The sequence below is a fragment of the Apodemus sylvaticus genome, chromosome 4, assembly GCF_947179515.1.
Source record: "Apodemus sylvaticus chromosome 4, mApoSyl1.1, whole genome shotgun sequence".
NCBI lineage: Eukaryota > Metazoa > Chordata > Mammalia > Rodentia > Muridae > Apodemus > Apodemus sylvaticus.
This window is the reverse complement of record NC_067475.1, coordinates 149,361,091-149,387,670: the sequence shown is the minus strand read 5'-3', so window position 1 is coordinate 149,387,670 and position 26,580 is coordinate 149,361,091. Positions and strand designations below refer to the sequence as shown.

At 40.5% G+C, this 26,580-nt stretch overlaps 2 protein-coding genes across 6 annotated transcripts in view; one reads left to right on the top strand and one right to left on the bottom strand.

Moving 5' to 3' along the window:
* The window catches only part of Hltf (helicase like transcription factor), a 60,329-nt gene extending 43,147 nt beyond the window's left edge, over positions 1–17,182 (top strand). For all 4 annotated transcript variants that reach the window (XM_052180749.1, XM_052180748.1, XM_052180746.1 and 1 more), the window contains 7 exons: positions 3,844–3,968; positions 4,507–4,685; positions 6,128–6,265; positions 6,658–6,770; positions 7,381–7,561; positions 13,672–13,752; positions 16,892–17,182. In XM_052180749.1, the coding sequence (XP_052036709.1) occupies positions 3,844–3,968; positions 4,507–4,685; positions 6,128–6,265; positions 6,658–6,770; positions 7,381–7,561; positions 13,672–13,752; positions 16,892–17,044 (970 nt within the window). In that variant the 3' untranslated portion in view covers positions 17,045–17,182. The remainder of the gene's footprint in view (positions 1–3,843; positions 3,969–4,506; positions 4,686–6,127; positions 6,266–6,657; positions 6,771–7,380; positions 7,562–13,671; positions 13,753–16,891) is intronic.
* A 3,636-nt stretch (positions 17,183–20,818) lies between these two features.
* The window catches only part of Gyg1 (glycogenin 1), a 34,408-nt gene continuing 28,646 nt past the window's right edge, over positions 20,819–26,580 (bottom strand). For both annotated transcript variants that reach the window (XM_052180744.1, XM_052180745.1), the window contains exons 6-7: positions 23,884–24,103; positions 20,819–21,590 (exon numbers count right to left, since the gene is read on the bottom strand). In XM_052180744.1, coding sequence (XP_052036704.1) covers positions 21,417–21,590; positions 23,884–24,103 — 394 coding nt within the window. In that variant the 3' untranslated portion in view covers positions 20,819–21,416. The remainder of the gene's footprint in view (positions 21,591–23,883; positions 24,104–26,580) is intronic.

Genomic DNA, 26,580 nt, shown 5'->3' with positions numbered 1-26,580 from the left:
AGAATTTGGCAGGTAGTGTTGTGGAGGCACTAACGTTTAGCAAAGAAAGACACAAGAGCGAAAGCCTGGAGGAGTCTTGTCCAAAGGTACCAGAAAATCACTGAGGCCAGAACAGCATGTAGCAGGATTAGATTCTCCACAAGGAGGCCTGAGAGACACTGTGAATGAAGGTCCAAGTTAGAATGGCGATTACAGAGTGTTAGAGATGCCACGACAGTGGATGTCTCTTGAGGACAGCATGGTATACAGACCACTCAAGCTTTGTGTGTCACAAGAGGAAAGAAAAACTGTAGGGGCAGGGCTGCCCGAGCCCTTTGAAGCGTAGATCAGTCGTCACGAGCGCTGTGTGTCTGACTCGGAGCTGCAGGATTTTCTGTTTGCTCTGCTCTGCTGGTCTTTGGTCTTTGGTCGAGTGTTTCTTTGCTATGCCACCATTCCTCCCTTGGTAACGGGAATCCGCTTCTACGCTAGTATATGTTTGAATTAACTCTATTTTTATATTATAGGGGCTCGTGGTTAAGATATTGTTTGGGTTTCAGAAGAGACTACATTTGAAGTATTAGAACTGCCGAGACCACGGGGATTTCTGAAGTAGGATTGAATGCATTTTGCATTATGAGATGGCCTGAGCCTGTGGAGACGAGGGCAAAACATCATGGCTTAAAGCTGGTGTGTTTGTGCATCAAGCTGATAGCAGATTGATACTGTCAACTTGACAGAATCTAAGTTACTGAGCAGACAAGTCTGAAGGGTTTTCTAGATTAGGCTAACTGAAGAAAGAGGACCCACTTGACTATGGCAGCACTACTGTAAGGGTTGGGGTCTCCGCTGAGATAGAAAGAAGGAAGCAAGTTGACTGTCATCAGTACTCCTCTCGCTCTGCCTCTTGACTGGATACAGTCTCACCAGTGCCTCCCATCCCAGTGTACTGTAGCCCACACTAGAAAGCCTAGTGTGTGTTCACAACGGTAAAGATAGTGATAGAACAGAGGAAATCTCCATTTGCAGAAGTGGGCACAAAGGAAGATCAGTTTTTAAAGAAGCTCAGCATTGAACATGTCATGAAGATACCAGATTGGCTTTACCAGCTAGATATGAAGGTATAGAATTCAGTGTTCCCAGTTTGATTCGTACGTTTCTATTATTTGTGACTGATGGAAGTTCTATTATTTGTGAGACTGAGTAAGGTCATCTAGACAGTGATTAAGTTAAAACATAGGTCTATCCAAAGAGATACTACAAGTGGCTGCTAAAACAGTAGGAGCCTCTTGTCATGCCATGTGGTGGGTTCTCATAAGCAGTTTCCTAAACCAAAATGCTGAATGCCAGTCCAAAGTAGCCATGCCAGAGAGGGAATGCAGAGTGTTGATAAAGCTGTTTGTTTGAATTGTATTCTCAGGTATGTTATTGGTAAAGTATGTCTTTAATAAGTAGTAGAATTATTAATACTTAATAAACATTGATTGGGTATAGTTGATATAAGTATTGAAATGTGCATGTTAATGATGCTTTATTAAGTAAGTACAATGAACACTTTTTTACAAAAAAATATTCTTTTGTTTCGGTTTTGGTTTTTTTGAGACAGGGTTTCTCTATGTAGCCCTGGCTGCCCTGGAACTCACTCTGTAGACCAGGCTGGCCTTGAACTCAGAAATCCACCTGCCTCTGCCTCCCAAGTGCTGGGATTATAGGTGTGTGCCACCACAGCCACCCGGCAAAAATAATTATTCTTTAGAGTAGGAGGCTAAGAGTTGTTATTTGAATTCTAGCAGATTGGTTCTAGAACTTGGAAGTTTATCGTGTGTATTCTGTTGCCTACTTTTTTACTTTCTTCACGATCTAAAACACTGCCACTGTAGTATATAATGTTCATAAAGCAATCCAGGTAGTGTTGTGATCTCTTTGTACATACTAACTTCATGAGTAGCCCTTCCAGACGGTGTATGGTGTAATTGTTAGAACTGAGGAAGCACGGGCAGGATTAAGCAGCTGGCCCAGTCTGCAGAGCTAAATGACAGAATGCACAAGTCTAACATCACAACCGGTGCTCTTCACCAGGAGACTTGATTGCATGGTCAACTTGAAGTTTCAGATCGGAAATGTAATTTTTGAATTATTCATTCTTCTGAATGGAGTATTTCTTCAGAAAAAAATATTAGTTTTGCCTTTCTATAGCCAATTCTTGACTTAGGGCTGAAAGAGAAAGCTTTTATTTTGGCTTTCTGCTTCCGAGGTATCAACCCATGATGGTGGAGACTACAGCGAGGAGCAGAGCAATATCATGATAAACAAGAGGCAAATGGGAGAGCACAGGAAACGGTCAGGGCAAGGCAAGGCGTATCTATTCCCCAAAGGCTTAAAGTTTCTAGAAGCTCAGGTCATTCCCCGTGGAGACCTGGAGTTCAGCACATGAACCAGTGGAGAATGTTTCATACTTAAATAATAGCAGCCAGGTGGTGGTGGCGGTGGCCGCGCATGCCTGTAATCCCAGCACTTGGGAGGCAGAGGCAGGTGGATTTCTGAGTTCAAGGCCAGTCTGGTCTATAGAGTGAGCTCCAGGACAGCCAGGGCTACACAGAGAAACCCTGTCTCGAAAAAACCAAATCCAAAAACAACAAAACAAAACAAAAATAATAATAGCAAGAAGCTTGCTGTGACCATCTACACCCCCTGGGAAGTACAGCAGTTTGATGAGGTCCTTCCTGGTGACTTTCTGGAAGATAGAGAACCATTTAAATCTTGGAATTCGATGTATTTGACAGCCCCACCCCCACAACCTTTTTAAAAGGAAATGTACTGTTTCTGTTTTTGTTGTTGTTGTTTTTGTGGTTCTATTTTCTGTGTTTCTAAATGTCTTCCCACTACATTTTATTGGTATTGACTTATTTATCATCCTTTATAACTAACTTTTGTTTTCTCAGTCCCACTTCCTTTCATGTGGTTTTGCCAGTAGTGGTTTGAATGAAAACCGTCCTCAGAGGCTCATGGGAAGTGGAACTGTTGTGAGCGGTGGCCTTATTGGAATTGCTGTGGCCTTGTTGGAGGAAGTGTGTCACTGGGGTTGGGCTGTGAGGCTTCAGATGTGGGTCCAGGGTGGCACTCTCATCTTGCTCTTTGCCAGTCCGGATGTAGAACTCTGAGCTACCTCAACACCATGTCTGTTTCCTGCCTTGATGGCAATAAACTAGACCTCTGAACTGTAAGCCAGCTCCAGTTAAATGTGTTCCTTTGTCAGCGCTGTCACGGTCAGGGTGTCTTTTCACAGCAATAGGACTCTGACTAAGACATAGTGTGACTCTTTTTTTCTCTGATGGCTTCGTTTTATTTGTTATACTCAGGTTCAACTGTGATTTCTTGTGTTATATAAAGTCCTTTGTCTTTGCCATGAATTCTTACTGTTGAGTGGGAGTTGTTTTATTGAATAATGTTAAGTTGTGGACGTGCTCACAGTCATAATTTTTATGTGTTCTGTGGTAGTTTTCTGGTGAGTTTTCATTCACTGCCTTCTTTGCTAGTTATTCAGTGTTTGACTATTTTGAGTTCTTTCTGGACTAGCTGTTTGTCCAGAGTCATATATAGGTCCAGGCCATGAAGAAATTATTCATAGGAGTCAAATGTAAATTCTTCTAGCTTTTATTGGTTTTTATATAACAGAGATCAGAAACATAATTGCTTACAAAATTGATTACTGTGCAACAGTACTCCCCCCCCCCCCCACTGTGTGTGTATTTGTGCGTATGTGTTTCCTTTCAGTGTGTATATAGCACTTATTTTGAAGAACCAGCTGAGGTCTGTAGGTCATGCATATTGACATTTTCATAATGCTTGGCATTTTGTCCCTAGGTATTTTACCGAGGGGACTGTCCTCGCACACTATGCAGACGTCTTGGGTCTTCTGCTTAGGCTGCGGCAGATTTGTTGCCACACCCATCTTCTTACAAGCGGAATGTCTTCCAGTGGCCCCTCCAGTAAGGAAATGGGAAGAGTCCGGACCATTGCATTTGCTATAAACATTTCAGTTAGAAGGGCAGGTTTTTATATACAACTTGAATTTGGTCTGTTACTTTGCTATAGCTTGGTTTAGTTAAGATTCTTTAAAATTGCATTTTTATTCTATGTGTTTGTATATGAATCGCATGGGTACATGGATACGTGTGTGGGAGATCAGAGCATAGCTTGCAAGAGTCAGTTCTTTTTGCACCATGTTAATTCTGGGGATTGCATTCATGTTGTCAATGGTGGCAGGTGTCCTTAGCGATGTAGACCATTCAAACTGGTTCTTTTATTCTGCTAGTGTGGCAGATGTTATTTTACAAGGTACTTAAGAGAGATGGCAGTTGTACCTTCATACGTTTTCTTAGAATTCCAGATTTATGGCATGCTTTCTACAAATACCAGAGTAAAGATAAAAGACAATTAAACAAAGTTTTCTTATAGAAGATAAACTATTCTAGTCACATGACAAAGTTTGTTCTGAAACTAGTCTCTGAGTGTCTTTCTTCCTAGGAAGTGATACACCTGAAGAACTGAGGAAGATGTTAGTAGAGAAGATGAAGTTAATTCTGAGCTCTGGTTCAGACGAAGAGTGTGCAATTTGCCTGGATTCATTATCGTTCCCTGTGATAACACACTGTGCACATGTGTTCTGTAAACCTTGTATTTGTCAGGTCATTCAGAGTGAGCAGGTCAGTTTGTTGTTCAGTATGGAGTCAGTATTTGATGAAGTGATTTACCTTTCTTTGGTATAATAAAAACCCAGCTAAGTTCCGGAGATGATAAGGTGTTCCTTACTTGAATTTAATAATAATGCACCTTTTATGGTTAATAATTTCAGCATTATAATAAGTGATCTATTTATTATAAATTAAATAGCACTACTTTTTGAAGACATTATTATTTAGAATTTCTAGTTCCAAATTTTAGATCCTTGTGTTCAAGTAAATACATTAATAGAGACACAATGAATTTAAATTTTATAGTTGTCATAATCTTTAAAAAGCAAAAGAGCAACATGTTTAATTTAGCCTAATATATTAAAGCACTTGTTAATATATTACTTTCTTTCTTAAACTGTTTAGCATCTGATAGTATTGTCCTTTTGTCACCCTAATCTGGCTCAGCTGTGTCTCAGAGATCTGTCTAATTGACACATACAGCTCTTTACTGTGTTGGATGAAATAGGGTGAACTAGGACTAGATTTTCTGTGGAAAATGCCTGAAATTGAATAATATTTTAACCAATCTGTCAGTTAATGCAAATTCAAAGTGTTTTTAAATGGCGTATACTATACGTGTGGGGAATACACAAATTACACTTACAGGCTTGACTTTGAAGTAAACATAACTGTGTGAACTACTATCCTAATCCCCCCCTCCTCCCAATAACTTACCTTTCCCCCCTGAGAGGTGGTCCTTTGTATCTTTTTCTTGCAATGCTATTGAGTATCTTGTTAAGATACTCTTACTGTATTAAATCCTGCTTTGAAAGAATTTGCAGTGTTTGAGAGATAAGGACTTCTCACAATGGTAAAAGTGTTATAAACTACAAGTTTTGTAAAACCTTGTGGTGGTTCTCAACCTTCCTAATGCTGCAACCCTTTAATTCAGTTCCTCATGTTGTGGTGACCCCCAACCATAAAATTATTTTGTGGCTACTTCATAACTGCAATTTTGCTATTGTGAATATTAACGTACATATCTGATATTCAGGATATCAGATATATAACTCCCAAGGGTTTGTGAGCCACAAGGCGAGAACTGCTGCATAAAGGACTTTGTGTTTTATTTTGAAGTATTCTACGTGTTTCTACTGTACTATAGCTAAAGGCAAGAAATTGCCACATTTTACTTAGTAGCAGCAGATGCTACTCAGTGCTCTGAGTTTCTGAGTTTAGTCAGGATTACGCTCTTTTCTCTGTCCTTTACAGCATGTTATAAATTTGTCTCTTACAACATAAGGACATGCTTGTATGTTTGGAGTTCAGGTAAAGGTTGATCCCAAGAAAATGAATATGACAAAAGCCTGAATAAAATAAGGAGTGTAGTAAACTTTCTATACATGTAGGTAAATCTATATTTCTTATATAGATTTATGTGTGTGACTCATTCTTTGTTCTCTTGTATATAGCCACATGCAAAATGTCCTCTATGCAGAAATAATATACACAGAGATAATTTATTAGAATGTCCTCCAGAAGAGTTGGCATGTGACAGTGACAGTGACAGTGACAAACAGTCCAGTGTGGAATGGACATCCAGCTCAAAGGTAAAGTCCACTTATAAATATTCCAGTGTTTCACATTTTAATGAGGAAATGCCATAGAAAATAGTAATTCCAATTCTGCTTTTAATCTGTAATTTCATATTCTTTTATTTGTACTGGCTTTTGTTTATATTTAGTGTTGCATTTCATGTGGAAAAGAAAGGTATTTGAATTATTATCATGTTCTTTTCCGTCTTTTTCTTTTACTTTTGCCTTTTAGTTAAATTATATGAAAACCCTCTCAATAAAAGTGTTGGAGATTTGTTCATGAATCCTGCATTATGTGAACCCTATTAAAATTAGTGTGTGCAAATAAATTGTTTAAAACTAGAGTGTCTGGACTTATCTTACCAGTTGAGATGGAATCTAATGAATACAATATTTTCTTTTTTCAGATTAATGCTCTAATGCATGCTTTGATTGAATTACGGACAAAGAACCCCAACATAAAAAGTTTAGTTGTTTCTCAGTTTACCACCTTCCTGTCTTTAATAGAGACACCACTTAAGTAAGTCTAACAAGCGCTTTTACTTCACACGGAAGGATTTTGTACATGTGTGTGGTTTGATAGCCACCCCCAAAACATGTTTTACAAGGTTTAGTCATTTCATCTATTTAAAATTATATTAGTGTAACAACAGAACTTCTCCTGAGCATAAGATTTTAAAATTAGCCGGGCAGTGGTGGCGCACGCCTGTAATCCCAGTACTCTGGGAGGCAGAGGCAGGTGGATTTCTGAGTTCGAGGCCAGCCTGGTCTACAGAGTGAGTTCCAGGACAGCCAGGGCTACACAGAGAAACCCTGTCTCGACAAAAAACCAAATCCCAAACCCCCCCCCCCAAAAAAAAAAAGATTTTAAAATTAAGTCTAAGTTAGTTAGGAAATAATTGAGTTAGTACCTGGCAGATGGCTAGATACTCAGTAGGCATTTGCTTTATCGAGAAATGGTTTGTTGAATGAATGTGTCATTCACTCAGAAGCTGTTTCCTTACTTGTACACAGCCTTGGTTTGATTGATTCTTAGTACCACAGTAGTAAATTATGAATTTGGTTTAACTGATATGTGTTAGCTATTTAATGTTTCTTATAGTATATTACCTGTTTTCTTTTTCCATTAGGAACTCGGGATTTGTGTTTACTCGCTTAGATGGTTCCATGCCTCAAAAGAAAAGAGTTGAATCAATTCAGTGCTTTCAGAACACAGAGGCAGGGTCTCCTACTATAATGCTGCTGTCCTTGAAAGCAGGTGGGGTTGGCTTGAATCTCTGCGCTGCGTCTCGGGTGTTCCTAATGGACCCGGTAAGTACCTATGTCGGCTGTTCAAAATGTTATTACAACAAAACAAGACAGGAAAAGAAACCTGTTTGAGAGATGCCTTTTTAGTTACAATTAATTGTAAGAAGGTAACATTGCCTTATTTGCAGATGAGGAAACAGGTACACAGAAAAGTAAACAGTGTTCCCACAACCACACAGTGATCTGTAAAACTAGTCAGGCTCTGGGTTCTTAAGGACGGTTCTGCATGAAGCATGCCCGTTGTAGTGCTTTTGAGATTCGGTAAGCAGCAAACCAGGGAGATCCCACTTTGCATTATATGACCAAGGCATTGGGAATCTGACTAGAAATCAGATATTGGCTCTTGTCAGAGTCGTATCTCTATTTTGCCTAAATATTAGTGCAAATTTAAGCCTCTCTCCTTTGAGATGTAGAAGTTCCTGGAGAAGACTTAAAAAGTACATTGTAGACAAGCTTCCTAGTCGATTCAGGTTCAGCTAGCTGTCCGTGAACACATTCTGGGTACGTTTCCCTGGTTGGTAGCGTGCACTTAATGTGGTTGTGCAATAGAGGCCCTAGAGATAATGTGGACTTCTGGTAGCCATACTAGATATATATATTGTTAGCTTATCATTGTTCCTGGATAAAGTACAATAGAAAAAAACTGATTTCATCTATTGATATCATAATTTTAAAATATCTGTGACATACAAGTAATTCATAACATTGTTAGAAAACTGTAAGCTGATGTAGCCTAAAGTCAGTCTTCTATACTAGAAAACACACAATTAAGTTATCAGCAAAATAACAGCCAAAGTAGGCCTTCTGGTAGACCTCAGGAGCGGTAGAAGAGATTAATGGGTTAAGGATAACTACTATTATAAATCTCATCTGCATATGAATTATATTTTCAGCTATATAAGTGTTTCTTTACTCCCAAATACTGTTTTCAGGTTTGGGTGGTGTGTGTGTGTATGTGTGTGTGTGTGTGTGTGTGTGTGTGTGTGTGTGTGTGTGTGTACACATGTGAATGTATGTGCCTGTACAGGTGGGTAGGTATACATACTCTGTTGTTCTCCATGTTAGGAGTAAGACAGGCTCTGTTAATTGAACCTGGAATGTGCCATGTTGTCCAGGCTTGCTGGCCAGCTGTCTTCTAGAATCCACTTGTCTCTGTCCCCCAACACGGATACAAGCACATGGGACCACAAGCACATGGGACCATGCCCAGGTTCCCTGCGGGCGGTGGAGATTTCAGACCCAGGTCCTCATGTTTCCGCAGCAAATTCTCATTCCACTGAGTCACCTCTAGCTCCTGCTTTCATGTTTAAGAATCTCCAGTGATGTGTTTATTAAAGATAGAGAGGAATAAGATATGCTCTATGGGGGTGTGGTGAGGTGTGGGGGAAGGGAGTGTCTCCGCTGACCCATGCCTAGGCATCCCATCCCCATGAGGGACCGAAGAGCCACACAATGGTAGAGCACAGAATAGAGTTTATTTAGGGGTTGGGGAGGGGAGTTAAGAGGGTAGTAGAGTCAGAGGAAGCAAGAGATGAAGAGAGGGAGGAGGGCAAGCAGCCTTTTATAGCGGGCCAGGCCTGCCTGGCTGTGGGGTGACTGTGGGGTGGAGCTCAGACAGAATGCTAACATCTCTCCTTTTTGATTTAATTAAAAAAGGAAGATTAGAAAAAGGCAATGGTACAACAAGAGTAGTGCGGTCATGCTATCTGGGTACCTCATGCTGACACTGGCGACATGTCTCTAGGTAACCTAGAAGATTGGGGATGAGGGGTGTTTGTCTAGTCTTAGGAAAGTTGGCTGTTAACTACTGTCCAGGGTCTGTGGGACCATCTGAGGATAGGTATGCTCCTCCCCACAGTCACCAGGCAACAGCCAGGCAGGCCTGGCCCACTATAAAAGGCTGCTTGCCCTCCTCCCTCTCTTCATCTCTTGCTTCTCTCTTGCTCTTGCTCTCCCCTTCCCTCCCCCTCTCTCCACATGCTCATGGCCGGCCTCTGCTTCTCTACTCTCTCCCGCTCTCTGCCTGTCTCGAAAAACCAAATAAATAAATACATACATACATAAATACATAAAAAATAAAAATGACACTAGGGCAGTCAGTCTGGCTTTCAAGCACAGAAGACACAGGGCTTTTTCTCTGTGGAATGGATAAGCGTGACATGAGAAATGAGTTACCTTGATTTAACCAAGTCATTTGACTCAGGGTATCCAGTTTTGGCCACTGTGTTTCTCAGTGATTATCATATCACAGCCCAGGCAGTATCATGTAGCTGTGTTCACATCTTCTGAGACTTTGTGGGAGAACTTGTTAGAGGCTTTGGGAATTCTGTCATACACTTGATAATTAGCAAACTTCTGACAGGATCGAGGGCTGTGATTATACCTGAATAGAATTTAATGACAATAGTAAAAATCTATCAAGACAGGATAGGAAAGAGAATCTTAAGTAACTTTGACAGGTTGTGTCGGTAGAGAAAAGCATAGTTTTGTATAAGCAAGGAGACATACGTCTAGGACTAGAGTAAGAAAGCTGGCAGCAGTGGCATAAGATCTTGGGTGACAGAAAATGAGTTTGTCCATGCAGGTTCAGGCCCGTGACACAAACTGAGCACGCAGGCCATGAGAACAGGCCAGGGGTGTGGGAGCGTGGCTAGGTAAGCGCTTGGGCATTGGGAGCTGTTGTCTGTTGTCCATTTATCAGACTGCTGGCAGTGTGTGTGAAGATAAAATATACATTTGAAGACATTGTAGTACCCATTGGGGAGTTATTGGATTATTCATACCAGCATCCCCAGAATAATTCAATAACCAAAAGTTCCAGCCAGGCTAGAGGCCTAAGGCAGCAAGTAGGGTCCCCAGCAGGGGGCAGAGCCAGACCTGTTTTTCATGCAAACCAAGCAGGCCACAAATGAGGGGGGGGGGGGGGGAAGGCCCAGCTGCGAGAAAGAAACTGTCTCCAAGGAGAGGGCAATCTCACCCAAGGGAAAGAGTCCTAAAACGAGGGTCACTGAAAGTCTCACATCCTCAAGGACAAAACAAGGGTAGCTGCAAGCTCAAGAATTCCCCCCAGGGCCATGCGGACAGTTCCTCTGACCCCTGGGTATGGGGGCTATCCTGTGGATCTCTTGTGGTAGCTGAGCGGGGTGCAGACCTGCAGAGTTTCTGAATCCGAGTGCCGGCACCGTATGATGTGTTTATAAAAAGATAGATAGGTATAGATATGTCCTATGGGGTGTGGTGAGGTGTGGGGGAAGGGGGTGTCTCAGCGGGCGCATGCCGAGGCATCCCTTCCCCCTGAGGGACCAGCCATACACAATGTAGTACAGAATAGAGTTTATTCAGGGCATGGGGAGGGGAGTTTAGAGGGTAGTAGAGGCAGAAGAAGGCAGAGAGGGGGAGAGAGTAGAGAAGCAGAGGCCGGCCATGAGCATGTGGAGAGAGGGAGGGAAGGGAACAATAAGAGGAGAGCAAGAGCAAGAGAGAAGCTAGAGTTGAAGAGAGGGAGGAGGGCAAGCAGCCTTTTATAGTGGGCCAGGCCTGTCTGGCTATTGCCTGGTGACTGTGGGGGGGAGCATACCTGGCTGTTAGCAGGTAACTGTGGGGTGGAGCTTAGAATGCTAGCATTCAAATGAACTTTTTTGTAACTTTTATTATTCATTTATGCTTCTGTGTGTATGTGCAGTGTGCACAGGAGACGCTGAGGGATCCAGGCCGAGAGCTTCAGGTACCCTGAAGCTGGTGTTACCTGGCGGTTGTGAAACTCCTGAACGGGGTGCTGATAACTGGATTCTAGTCCTCTGAAAAAGCAGCAGGCACTTAGCCACTGGGCCATCTCTACAGCCTGCACATTTAATCCTTTTTTGTTTTGAGGCAGTGTGGAGCTTGCTGTATGAGACTGGAACTCAGCGATCTGCCCGCCTCTCTGCCTGTAGGTCCTGGGATTAAAGGCGCATGCCATCGTGAGGCACAGTGCACTGGTTATCTTGATCGCTTTTACAAGTTTTAAAATTTTTTTAAATTTTTTGAGATCATAGTATAATTCCCATTCCTTTCTTCTCTTTCCTCCCTCTGAACTCTCATGTACTCTGCTTTCTTTTAAAATCATAAACGTTTTCATTAATTGTTGTTTTTTGTTAAGTGTTTCTATTCGGATGGAAGGGTAACCTGGACCTCAGATGCCCAGGAACACAGCTCTGAGGTGGGACAGTGTCCCCGTGGAAGGCCACCTGAGAAGATTGGGGCCGCAGCCCGGCTCCTTCTCTTCACCTCTGTTCTTTGCTTCTTTCTTCTTGGCTTCTTCTGATAAGAGTCACACGAGGCAGGACATCTCATGACAGAGATCTATTGGAGGGTCCAGGGTGTTGAGGGACGAATGCAGGCATGGCTGTCCACTTCTCCCGGGAGCAGACAGCAGGGAACTGGACAAAGGGACAGTGCTTATATAGGATTTCTGAGCAGGCGGGGCTTCTTGGGACAGCGATCTCCAGAGTGAGTACTGGTGGGATTTCAAGCCCTGAGATTGATGTGTTTTCCTGTTCCGAGATTCGTGGCTGTTTTTCATTCTCTTTTCTCTGCGTTGGGCCCATAGTGTGGGAAGTCCTTCTCCCCTGCAGCCAGCTTTTGCGGAGGTACCATCTCTGTGGGGCTGCTGGTTTGTGGTGGGGCTGGAGAGGAGGCACTGCCACTGTGGACAGCGCCTATGGGGCAGCTCCTGCAGTGGATGCTTAACTTCATTTTATACCTGAAAGCTGTAGGTTGAGGCAGGAAAGGTGTAGCCATCACTGACCGCTGAGGGGTAGTTCCCACTGACACCAGAAAGGCCATGCACCACCATGGCTCCTGCAGCTCCTGTGAGGGCTGTAGGCTGAGGAGATGTTGTGGTGACACCATTTTTGACAGGAGCCACCATTTTGGACTGCAGCAGCACTGGGCTGGAGCAGAAGGAGGGGCTGGCTTTTCTGATATACTGCTCAGGGACTACAGTTATAAGCATGCATGTATGTATGTGTATATTCCTAAATGCATCAATACAACCTGTATAATGCCATTTGGGTGTGTGTTTTCAGGGCTGACCATTTAGTATTGGATAACCAGTTGGTGTGCTCTTTGAGGAAGACTGTTTCTCCCACTCTCAGCATTCCTTAGTGGACTGCAGTTCACTGTGTCTGCTTGGGGCACCGTGGGCTTTCCTCATACACGCTAGCAGGTCAGAAGCTACACACACAGTCTCGCCAGCATGTCTGTGTAAACATCGAACTGAACCAGGAAGTCAACAGTGGAGCCACTTGGCTGCTACTGAAGACTCTGAGGCTGGGTGTTCTCTTCCAATATTACATCATGTTCTTGAGCTTAAGACAGAACTTACGTACTTTTAAAGTACATTTTTCAAATCCAGTTGATTTCAAACAAACACATATGGTTGTATCAATCAACAAGTCTGAAACAGCTTTTAGGACTTATGACTAATATTGAAATTGTTTTTGTATTTCATCAATAGAGAAGAGCAAAAAAAAAAATCAAGAAAACCAATGCTCAGCCAAAGAGGAGAAACTTTTTCATATGGGGACTCAAGAATGACATCTTTTGTGTGATCATTTAAGCCACCTGAGAGAATGCATAATTTCATTTTACACCAGAAAGCTACAAGGTCAATTGGCAGGTCTTATGTTGTTCCTGCCACACCTGTCAGGCTTTTGTTGGGCACAGGCAGGCTGAACACGCCTGTCTTGACATGCCCTAAAACTTGGATCTGTTTGAGAAAAGTTAGAAACTTCAGAAAGTTTTAGACATTTGTTTTTGAATTATAGATCTGTGCATTTCAGAATCTGAAAAAATGAACTTTAAAACACAGAGGTCTTAAACATTTTAGAAAGATTCTCAGCTACTCTTAAAGTGGGTAAAATGCAGTATATGGGGAAAGGCTATTGCCTTCACAGTGATGGAGAAATAGCTTTCTTCTGGTACATTTGTATGTCAGTGTTTGAATTTCATCAGAGAAGGAGGCAGACAGACATATTGGGATGAAGGGCTAGTGCAGAGGTGTGTACAGTAGAAGGGCCAGCACCAACGGCGTGCACAGTGGAGCAGTAGTGATGCAGTTATGTCCTCCTCAGGCCTGGAACCCTGCTGCAGAAGATCAGTGCTTTGACCGGTGCCATCGGCTTGGCCAGAAACAAGAGGTTATTATCACAAAGGTGAGCGCTTAAAGTTACTTAAGGTTGTTGGCTTTTTTAAAGTGACACAGGCAATATATGAGTACATTACTGCGTGATTGAAATAGAATGTGGAATGTAAAACTCATTTTATCTCCTTCGTAGATTCAAACATTTTCAAAGGTTTTTTTTCTCTGTAGGTACATATGTTCTTATTCATGTATATATCTCAATATAAAGAAAGAAAATGGGATAATACTTTATTATTTCATAATATATTCCTTCCCCTTAAATATATATATATATATTGAAGTTTTACTGTCCATATTCATTTAGATCAGCACTTTATTACTGTGGTAAAACCATTTCAGCCATTATTCATTCATTCATTCATTCATTTATTTATTTATTTATTTATTTATTTATTTATTTATTTAGGTTTTTTGAGATAGGGTTTATCTGTATAGCCCTAGCTCTCCTGGAATGCACACTGTAGACCAGGCTGGCCTTGAACTCAGAAATCTGCCTTCCTCTCAGCCATCATTTTTAAACACAGTTCATTTACATTGGGAATATTCAGTGTGCTGTCACCATCCATCCAGCTGCAGGATGCCTGTGTCATACCTACGACTCCTTCTGTACTTAGACTTTATTCTCCTTTTACTGCCCACTGCTCTCCACCCACAGCCACATCACCACTGTGTGCTTTGTCTGTCTGACTCCTCATTACACCTGCGCACAGATCCACCATGACTTAGTCTTAAGCTTTGTAATAAGAAGTGCTGTCATGGAAGGTGTACATCTTTGTGTACCCAGCATTTCCCCAGGGTAGATTTACAGAACTATCCTGGGGACTTGGAATTGATAATAAGTAACGTCACATTGCCTTCAGGGTAGGCCACGTAGTGCTGGAGTGCCGCTCACGGTGAGAACGGTTAGAATGCTTGTCTAGCCCATAGAAGGCCTCGCGTTTGATCACTAGCATTGAAACAGAAAGCACCCGATAAGCCTTCCTGATGATGGAGTGGTGTAAAGTCACGTGCTCCTGAGTGAGTGAGCATGCGCTGATTTGCCTTTACCTTAAACATAGGCCTTAAATACTTAACGTCTGCTGCTGCTCACGGTGGTTCTTTCCTGCTGTGAACTGCTTGTTTTTTTCCTCTGTGCTTTTGCTTGTAGTGCGAACACAGTTTTGTAGTGTCAAGGACTTCTTTCATTTTGGTTTTAGTTATATATATGTTGAAAATGGTATATTTCTAACTCGTATCTGTAACCTTTCTAAGATTTTAAAGTTCTAGGATTTCAAACGTGTTCTATTTTTATTTAAATATGTTGTTCTAAGGTCTTTTTCTATAGTTACATAGCAGTGAGCCTTATGAGAACCCTTTACCTTGTAAGATATCAAAGCAGTCTTTGTTTATATTAGTTTTTTAGTACTTGCGGCCTCATTTACATTTTAAGAAGGATCAGTCTGTGTGATTCTTCTGGAAGATACTGTGTTTGTGAAATGTTTCTACATTTATTTCTTTTCCAAATGAAAAAGTTACTGTTCTGTCACCTTTTGTGTTTTTGGAGTAGGTTTTGCTTTGCAAAAGTCCATTGTCTTTCTACTAGTAGGAAGTGTGTATGCGGGTCTATTTCTAGCTCATTCCCTGGTTCTCTGTCCTTGATGTCTTCCTGTTCTCAGAATAATACTTTATAATATCACCCAGGTCGGGCAGCTCACAACCACCTGTAAATCCTGCTCCAGAGAATCATCTAACACCCACTTCTGGCCCTCATCACACACACACACACACACACACACACACACACACACACACACTCTCTCTCTCTCTCTCTACTTCAGGAAAAGGCATGTTTATGTGTGTGTACAAGGATGTGCACATGAAGGCCAGAGGACAGGCCAGAGGGCCGTTTCTCAAGCACGCTGTGCCTTCCTTTTTTTTCTTTTTTTCTTTTTTTTAACCATGCACCTTCTTTTGAGTTGGGGTTTCGCTGGCCTGGAACTTAGCAAATAGGCTAGGCTGGCCGGCCAGTGAATCCTAGAGATTTGCCTGCCCCCACGTCCGCAGCACTGGTGTGAGCAGCATATTGAACAATGCTTGGCTTTTTAATATGGGCTCTGCAGCTTGACTTAGTTCTACTGAGACTACAAAGTATGTTTAGATAGCTCATAAAGTGTTCTCATTGATGTTCGTTTTGAAACTTTTATTAGTTATCACTATTGCTATTGGAAATTTCTGTGCCATTATATCCCATTTGTAGAGTATTCCTCCAGAGCTACTAAACTTATAATTTCTTTGATAACTGTCATGTTTAGCAATAAGAATTGTTTCTGTACAGAAACATTAAATAGTATATCTAGTTTTTTAAATGCATATCTAGTTTTAATGTATTTCAGTAAAGTTCTATAATACAGCTTTTGTTGTTATTGCAGTAACAAGGATATTTTAGCATTTGCTAGAAATACTTCATTATTTCACATTATTTCCTAAGAAGTTTCTAGTAGCGATCATAAATAAAATTTGGATGTGGCTTTTATTGCTAGGTGAGGACTTTGTAATTACTTTTTAAGATTCTTATGGGGAATGTTGGATTTTATCAAGAGTTTCTTACTAATCTGTTGCTGCATTGATACGCGCCTTCTTATGCACAGAGACTTTCATTTGTGGGAGCTTCATTTGACTCTTGATAATATGAACTCATTTGCTAATATTCTAGCTACAGGGACACCTATATAATTTGTATTTGTGATATTCTCATGTGATGATTGGGAGGAGTGTGTAAGTTCTGTGCTTCCAGCTATATTCTTTGTATGAGAAAATGACATTGGGAAAGAAATTAAAAAAAAATATATATATATACACATACATACACACACACATACTCACATATATGTATATATGTATGTGTAAGTGATCATTTCGCTTTTAAAATGTGGGCACACTTTTGAAATGTGTGGGTACTCTTGAAATACAAGTTCTTTTAGAGGTGTGTATATTACTGTCTCCATTCTGACTTTAGTGTGCAGTGTTGTTAGCACTGCATCTTTAGTGCAGCTTAGGAGAAGGCTAATTTTCTTAGTAAATGTTTCTTAAGAGCATTAAAAAGCTTCATTTTGTTACCTGAAAAGTTCTTAACCATTATTTTAAATTTACTTTTTTTTTTCTTTTTGAAGTTCATTGTGAAGGATTCTGTTGAGGAAAATATGTTGAAAATACAAAACACGAAACGAGAGCTCGCAGCGGGAGCCTTTGGAACTAAGAAAGCAGACGCTGATGAGATGAAACAAGCTAAAATCAATGAAATCAGAACTCTAATTGATTTATAATTTGTGGGGGTTTCCTAAGGTCAGTTTGAACAGATACTTAAGTTTTACAGATGAAAAATACAGATTTAAGAATGGGATTTAGAGGATACTTTTTATGAGGGGCATATTTTATATTAATAAAGTGGTGTTACCGACACATCTCTTCTATATGTGAATCTATTTTTATGATTCTTCAAATAGCAATAAGCTCCATTGTAGACTGACTTGAAAGACGTTTTCACAGACGTCCCTACAGACGTCCCTTTGCTCCCTAGCGCGTCATGCCTTTGCTGAGTATTTTCCTGCATTTCCCATGTATCCCACATCTTCACTGAAGTGTGGTCGAAGCTTATACTTTTGACTATTTATTTTGGTTGATGATTTAATGGACCACAGTGCTTATAAATTAACAAATGTATACAGACTAAAAAAAAAAAATTATTGGATGTTTAAAAACTATAGTTGCCTCCATAACCAAACCTTGAATAAAAGATGAAAGTTCAGAGGGCAAGTTTTTTTCTGTTTTGAGATATAACATATATGTGACTTGCCGTATATGTTTAAGAGAAAATTTAGAGGAAAAAAAAAGCATTATATGTTCATTTTAGTGAAGCGGTACACATTCATTTACATGTAATGATAGAGGCACAAGGTGTAAATAGTACGTAGGGGTGACGGAGCCAGTTCTGCTGGGTTTGAGTGCTTAAATTATGTAATTTAAATAGATTTTTTTATGTAGATCTTTTGGAAATAACTATAAATTTAATATAGAAGACTATTACTAAACGGGAGAGGTGTGATGATCTGGATGGAGGTTGAGCTGGATGATCTCCAAAGCTCAACTCTTAAAGACATTTCAGTCCTGAATATAAAAACGCCTTTGTGAGGTTAGAATCAGAATTTAATTTTGGAATTTTACTAATTGATCTTTTCCTTTTTTTTTTTTTTTTTTTTTTTTTTGGTTTTTCGGAGACAGGGTTTCTCTGTGTAGCCCTGGCTGTCCTGGAACTCACTCTGTAGACCAGGCTGGCCTCGAACTCAGAAATCCACCTGCCTCTTCCTCCCAAGTGCTGGTATTACAGGCGTGTGCCACCACGCCCGGCCCTGTTCATTTTTTTAAGCCCTTTTTTTTTGGGAAGTTAATGACTATAACTCATAGTTAAAACAAATAAGCAGTCAGGGTAGATAACAGTAACTTTATTTTCCTGTGTTGTTGTTGTTGTTTTTGAAGCCAGAGACAAGATGACTAAGAAAAAGCTTTATGGTTTATGGTACAGACTGAAGACCAACTGAGATTTTATTTATGCTGCTAGAGACTTGACTCAGAGATGACACTTTAGATACCCTTCTAAAGTGTCTACCGCATATCTTACTCACTAAATCCTCCCGACCTGTTGTTCCTCAAGGGAACAGGATTAGCCAGCAAGCACCTTCTCAGTTCCTTCCCATAGAAGCCAGGCGAGGCAGAGCAGTGTTCAGGTCAGGAAGCCTTCTGTAGGGGAAAATGGAACAACTGGGACTGGCCTGCTGGGGTTAGTGGCCCCTGGGAGAGTTGTAGGACTAGTATCACACACAAATCAAGTCTCCTTATGGATGGCATTAGAGTGCTTTAGTTCCCACACACAGGGAAATTAAGTATAAGCTGGTTATGGCCCAAATAAACAAGAGAAACCCAAGTTTACTCAACTTAATTACAAATAAACTGAGGATCAAGAGTGAAGGCCCTGTGCTTCTTGCCTGGAAAACTGTAGAGCTATGCTTTAAAAAGTTGAGAACAATCAAATTTGGAGTTAATAAAAAAAGTTAATTCTAAGATATACAAGTCACTGGAATGAAGGATTTTATGCTGTACTGTTTTACTACTTAGAAATGTACTGCACATATATTTCAAATTGTGTTTCCAATTCGATTTTTCTTTAAGTTAAAAAATAAAAATCTAAAAAAATTTTTGATGTCATTTAGTGACTTTTCCCTTTTAACTAGTTAACCTTTCCCTTAACAGAAAAAAAGGCATCTCACTTTTATAAATATGTTACGCAATTTTTCATTGAATCACTGAAAAAGTACTTACTATTAGTATAATTCACTCACATTTAATTTGGTACAGCTATTGAAATTCTTGTTCAGATCTTAGTGTATATTTAAAGTTTATATAAAAATTGACATAAAACACTGGGTTTCATTTAATTTCCTCATTTTTAAGAACAAAGGGAGTTATAACAACCATATGTAATAAATTATAGATTGTGCCCTTAAAATAATGATTAGAAATATTCCTATTAATAGTTTATTACCAGTATTGTTCCCAGGGTTTAAAAATGTAAAGGCATATTGATCACTTCTTGAATTTCTACCTTACAAATTGAGTTAATGCCTATTAAAAACAAATACATCTTATCAACTTTGAGACTTTTTTTGTGTGTGTGTATGGGGGTATTTTGGTATTTGATCTTCCTGGAAACTATCTTGAAAGATGTTTCCGTAAGGAAAGACCTCACTCTGAGGCATCTTTTGAGAGACGGTGATGCAAGATGAAGCCAACTGCTGGTGATGGATGCCGCTGCAGTCACACAGGCTGATGCGTCTTTATCCGTTTTGCACTGTGTTGTGTGGTAAATATGTACTGATCTTAACTCTAGTAGTATCTATTGGAGTCACTAAACACCTATTATTGTAAAATCTAAATATAGAAGCTTTTCTCCATAAAGCTTACTTTCTTAGGCTGTATTAAAAATAGGGAACAATAATTCAGTGCTTGGTTTCCCAGAATTTGATGTTTATAAATCTTTTCTAAATTAAAAAAAAATATATTTTCAGTCATACTGTTTGCTGTATGTTGTTTGGAGTGCATATTACTTAGCCACAAATAAGGTGGAATTCTGTGTATCTCTAGCAGAGACTCAGAAGCCAAAAAGGAAGAAACCTTAGCCAAACTAGAAGTGGTCTGTGATTCCGTTACAGTCCAGCCAGTGACAAGGGCACCTCGGTCCTTTTGGTAAATGTTTCTCACCTGGAAGATCGTAGCTCATGTTTACTGGTGCAGCCGCCTCAGTTATTTACCACTAAGTTGCAGTTTTTATCATCAGCCTCTGAGTTGCTTTTTAGTCATTTTTGTCTTTAGGTATCCAAACCCTTGTGTATTCATTCAGCCAAACCAAATGAGAATGACCCAAGTATCTATAAGATATTACAGAAAAGAAGGCAGGGACTATATAAAGCTAGGGCATAAAAGCCCTTGCAGATTCTGTCAATTAAATCTTGTTTTCCTCGTGCATATTCTGTTTTCTTCAACAGAATCGTTTGTGATTCCTTGTTTGGTTATAAAATACTGTTTCAGGCCCCACCCTTCACAGCTTGCTTCCTATTGCCATCTACACCTCTAGGGTGACTGAAACAGTGTAGATTCAGGTACCCAAAAGTTTAACAAACATATTTGTATTGTTTTGTCTAAAGCACTAGAAACCACAGGTTCAGTACTAAGTCTGATAGTTCTGAAAGATTATGGAGTATACTGATTATTCACATGGCCTGGTAATTTTAAGGTTTGAAGAATTCATCTGAATACACGGCAGTGATGCAATGTCTGATAGACTAAGTACCTTTCATCTCACTTTTCTCCACTGATCAGATCTGTCACAATCACTAGAGAATAGATTTAAAATACAAATAATTTTTAAAGCATATACCAGTGTGAAGGTTTGTATTTTTGAAACTAATTACACAAATATTGAAACATTACCAAATGAGTCCCGCCGCCCCCAAGGGTGAGGTAGAGAAGAACTTAAACAACAAAGATATGTCAATAAGTCTTTATTTGTTATACACAGTGCTACCACAGCTACCATCAGAGAGCACACTGCAATTTTCAAGTACACAAGTGAGAGAGTGCGTCTGCATGCTGCCTTCATGTGCATAGAGAACTGGTGAGCTGACACTAGCTGGTGGGCTTACGAGTCACTCCGCAGTGTTAATAAAGGCCACTTTAGTCTGGAAGGCTACTTCTCTGACAGGCTTTGAGCAGGCCTACATTGCAGGTCTTGTGAAGGATGCAACAAGCGAATATTGGAAAATGTCATATCTTGGTTTGAGGATGGAGAGTCAAGTTCTGCACCACTTGAGAGTCATCTTAGTAGCTTAACGTTGGCTTTCCTTTATCACACATTGGCAACGTAAGAATTTAGAGTTTTTTAAAAAGTCTAGGGTTAAACAGAACACTTGTCCACATAATAGAATTACTACTTAATAACATTCGCCCAGTTCTCACCTGTTGTCCTGCCCAAACCCCACCTGATGAGGTTTAGTGAAAGCCTCTAACAACTGTAACAGACTTCACATACTATGTATCGAAACGTGCCTAAGACATGGATGTGTCCACAGGAAAATGGCAGTGCTTCTATTGTAGGTAAGTGTCAAGTTTTCTCTTGATGTTATCAAAAGAATCTGCTCCCATGTAATCAGCCTGGCCCTGTTCCCACCGTTCCTTCCTTTCTTCTGAGGACATAGAAGGTTGTGGTGCAGCTGGGGCATCCCCAAAGGACAGGTCTGACAAGGCTCCTGAGACATGTTCCTAGAAGAGAGAGTCATCAGAGGCACCTTAAGAGCTGAAATTCTAATGAACTTAAAAGAATGCAATCAACAGAATGTGAGAAAAGCCAACATGACTCATCATGCAAAAAACTGAAAAGCATTACATACAACAAACAAAAGACAAGAATACAAGGGCAGTATGATTTTTTTTTTCCTCTAAAAAAATGAAGACTTCTTGACTCGGTGAAAACATTGGGAGAACAAGGTAATTGGGGTTAATGTTTAAGTTCTGCATACCTTTCTACAGAAGCCACAAGAGAAAGCCAGTGTATAGACCAAGTCTGAAAGCTGCAACAGTTCAGTAGAAAGTGTAAGATGGACGGATGAGGGAACACAAATTTCATGATAAATTCTTGATCCATGTGGGCTTGGAAAGGTTGAGAACTTAAACAAAGTGACTCCTCAGATACTGTGCTTCGTAGAGAACTTACCCAGAGAGAGACAGTGCACACGCAAATCACTGCTATATGACAGAAAACTAAGTGGTTTGAGGCTGTACCAAATGTTTCTGTCCCAGCTTTTATTTGGTTTGCAAGTAGCATCGATTCCTGTAGCTTCTGATAATCTGCTTGGTTTTAGACAACTGTTTCCCATCTTCACCTTTTCTTGGTTTATAATCCTCAGCTTTTGTGTTGTAGAAAGAAAGGTACATGCAGTAATCTACTCTATCTTAAACTAGATTCCCACTGCATTTGGCTAGGCAATCAAATAAGCATACCATAAACGACCACCTGAGCTGTCAAAAACTCAACTGAGTCAGTGCTGAAAATCTTACTAGAGGAAGAAAAATGAATAAAACCAAGTAATGCTTTTTAATGGCGGAACTTTTTTTGTACTTGTTTTACTGGCATAAATATTATAATTGTAAGTATATTGAAACTCCCAAGAGTTCAGGTAAAGGGTTTTTACTCATGTGTAAAACTGTAGATGAACATTTAAATGTACTGAAACGCCAAGAAGTTTAGGTACAGGGTTTTTACCATCATGTGAACAACTATTAACCATGTCCTGAGGCTCCAAGGAGTTTAGGCACAGAACAAGGTCAGAGTTCGGTCAAAGCAAGGAAGTATGCATGTCAGATCAACCCTGCCTTTGCCCGCGACTCGCTACACAGGTGTTAGCCACAGGGTCAACACAGTGCAGTAACTACAGTTTACTCTAGTGAATGTCCTGAGAGAGAGGTGCTGGAGGTCAAGCAAGCCTGGTATGGAGCTAACAAAAAAGAGGAGTATCGAATTATCGAATTCTCCCTTCAGCCATAAAATTCTATACTTAATTATAGGCTCTACAGATCAAATTTTTGTAAAGATTATATTCTTTCAGACATAGGTTTGAGTCCTAGTTGTTACTGTTTTGTGAGTAGTTTCATGACTTCTAAGCCTTATAATTTCTCTATAAAGGGGATATTAAAAACTACTTAGTTAAGTGGAGTAGTTGTTCTGGGCAGTTGAGGACTATGTTGGCAGGCACTGCTGTGAACAGGTATCTGATGCACACAGTACAGATTAAGAATGTGCTATTTATCCCTTTCTTAACACCTATGTTGAGTACTACCTCATCATTTACTAATTAGTTGTTTTCATTGTGTGTATCTTAATATGTAAAATAACATTCTTCTTAATCTTCCAATTCAGCATGAAGAACAAATCTCAGAAAAGTACCTTTAAAATCAAAAAACATGCTAATGAAGGTTGTTATAAAATTTACAGCGTCATCTCCCTCCCACAAAGGGATCATTTCAAGATCTTAGGAGAATAAAACAGGAAATCAGAATATTCCTACAGTATTTATTGTGTATTATGTATTCCTATTGTGATTTTTTGTTTTTATGGGAAGTTCATTTTTCTAAGCATATGAAAATACAAGATAAACCTTAATGTAGCATTGTCTTCACCCCTCCCAGTCAGTGCTGGAGATAGAAGGAAGGGCTTACCCATAGTAGGTAAGCTTTTCTCTACAGGGCTAAATGCCTAACCTATGCACTCATTATGTAGATTTGCAATATTAAGAATCATCTAAGTATCATTTTTATGACCAATCATCCAAGAATTCTATAGTTTCAGTGTATCAAAAAATCTCTTCAGGTTTAATGAAATTTGTCACACAGTCTACTTTTGTTTCTCTGCCCAGCTCTAAGATGGCTGTGGTTTTCCCCTTACAGCCTTCCTCTATTTAATATACTACTAAGAACTACAGAATTCTATCAACATATCAAATTTAAGAAGTGCAGGGCTAAACTTCCTGAAATGAGAGTAAAAACAAACAGAACTTACCATCATCAGATAGGAGCTGGCATCTGTGGCAAGGCCATGGTGTTGGAGCAGGGGTAGGACGTGGGTGGTGAAGGTGTCCCACCACAGGTTCAGAAACTCTGGGTGACTCACGCTTGGGTCCTGGGACTCACACTTGACACTTTTTGTTTGGGGATTGTAAGTGTAACTCCATGGCTTGGTTCGTCCCAGGAAGTGCACAACTTTGGCATTTTTACCAAACCTGCCGAGTGAACAGGCAGAAAGGGTGAGTTGTTTTGAGTGCCTTTTCCTGTCAGGCTTCAGGTACGCACCTTCCATCCTGTGGGGGCGGTTGGAAAGAAAACTACACCAAAATGAGAGACATTTAGAAAATGCTCATGGTCTGCCTCTGGGGAGCTAGTTCGTCCTTTAGGCACCTGTTCTAAAGAGACGTCTTTGTGCAGTGGCAGACATTACAGTGTCACAGCTGCTACACTGCTTCTAGTCAAACTAGAAGCAGACCACACCCCTGTTAGGTGAGGTTACTGAGCAGTAAATGTACAGTCCTCCCTTTCCCCACAGAGAGGGAGCGAGTGCTTCTTCATACTAAACATGCTCTATGACCGGCTGGCCTTGCCAACTTGCCTGCTTACGCTTATTCCTTCAGAGAAGTTAAAGCTCCTGCCGGCAGAACCATGCTGTCTATAGCCTGCCAGTTACATAGGGTATCTGTCTCAAATCTGTGGCCTGCTTCCAGTTCCATCTAGGAATAGATTAAAACTATCTCTTCTGGCCTGCGGGGATATTAAGTAATAAATACTTGCTTATCAGGAATGTAATGTTTTGATATGTATACACACTGCATAATTAGATCAATGTACTCAAACATTTCCTGAAGATTCTAATCATTGCATTTTGGTGAAAACTTTGAAAATCCTTCTGGCATTTTGAAATATATAGTATATCATTATCTACAGTCATCCCATGTTGTGATATTTCTTCAGTGGCAAGTATTTAAAAACCCTGCAGTTTGTGGTGGGAGAGGGAGGTCAGTTAGAAGCATGTGTTGCTCTTGGATAGGACCTGAGTTCAGTTCCCAGGACCCGCACTGGGCAATGGACAACACACATCGCTCAATGGGGTCTAGTGACCTCTTCTGGCTTCTCAGGACACTACACTCACTGTACCTACCCACTCCCATATACACAGATATATGAAAAATTAAAACCCACTATAGCTTGTATGTAATATATATGTGAAGTGATGTGGGTGTGTGCACATGTCTACCTGTATGTGCAGACACCAGAGAGGAACATTCAGTATCTTTCTTAATTGTTTTCTATTTGATTTTTGAGACAGCTGGGCTGTATCCCAGCACTGGGGTTACAGGTGCCTGTGCCTGGCTTTTTATGTGAATGCTGGAGATCCAAACTCAGGATCCCATTGCTTACGCCGCAGGGCAGGCTTCACCAGCTGAACCACCTCTCCAGCCTTACACTGCACTTTTATTTGACATGTAATGTTTTTGTAATACACACCAAATTTCACAACAAATGATACTTTTAAATGCATAAATGCTAAGCCTGGTCCTTTATTTAGCTTGAAGGAAATCTATGAATTTAAAAACAAACAATAGGGACAGGAGAGATGGCTCAATGGTTAAAAGCACTTACTGCTTTTACAGGGGGTCTGGGTTCAATTTCTAGCACCCACATGGTGGATCACAAACCATCTGTAGTTACAGTTCCAAGGGATCTGATGCCCTCTTCTGACCTCGTTTGACATCAAGCAAGCATGTGATACCCATACATACATGTAGTCAAAAGACAAAATAAAATGAATAAATCTAGCTAAAAAAAAAAAAGAAAACCTAAGATGTCATCATGTAGGATAAGCAAAAAAAGATGGTGATGAATTTCTGCAGCCAGCTGGTCCCTTTTGTAGAGGCCTGTAGTCCTGGGTACTTGAGAGAAGAAGGCAGAAGGATTTAAATTCAAGGTTTACTTATGCTATATAGTGACTTCAAGTCCAGGCCAAATTACTTAGGGAGAATCAGTCTCAAAGTTAAAATAAAATAAATGCAGGTACAAGAAACAAGGGAAAAGGGAATCCCGAGTGCTTGGGAATTCGGAGGGAAAGACTGCCCTGCAAGCCAGTGCTGGAGGGCGGGGCCTGAGACAGTAGGTTGTAACTTCAAGCTTACTAGGATGACATCTAGGATCTGCTGCAAACCGCTCTAAACGCATCAGTCAGACGGCAAGAGTGAGGTGAGTACCTGTGGACACAACCATGTGCCACTGCTACAGCCAGAAACTGGGCTGTACGTCCTGTGCCCTGGGTCAAGAGTTAGACTTAGTGGATTTATGCTACACGTATTCAGCATATTTGAGTGAGATGTACAGACAAAACAGCAAAGACTATTTGGGTAGCATTTCCTGCCTTCCAATTTTATTTTGTAATGTTGGGGATAGGTCCAGATTGTGAGGATGTGGTTGTGAATAATAATCCTATTGTGTAGGTTTCAATTAACCTAAGAGGTGAAGCGAGAGAGACTGCCGATCGAGGTCATACGGATGTCAAGTGGCAGGGAGTGCCAGAGCTTACAGGAGGCCATGGCGTAACCTGTGATCTTGGAAGAAGAGGAAAGCTGGAAAGAAAACTCCTCTTCCAGGTTTAGTCTACCTCGTGATCCTTTTGAAAATGGGTGGACGGTATACATAGAGTCTTTGTCCTCCCTAC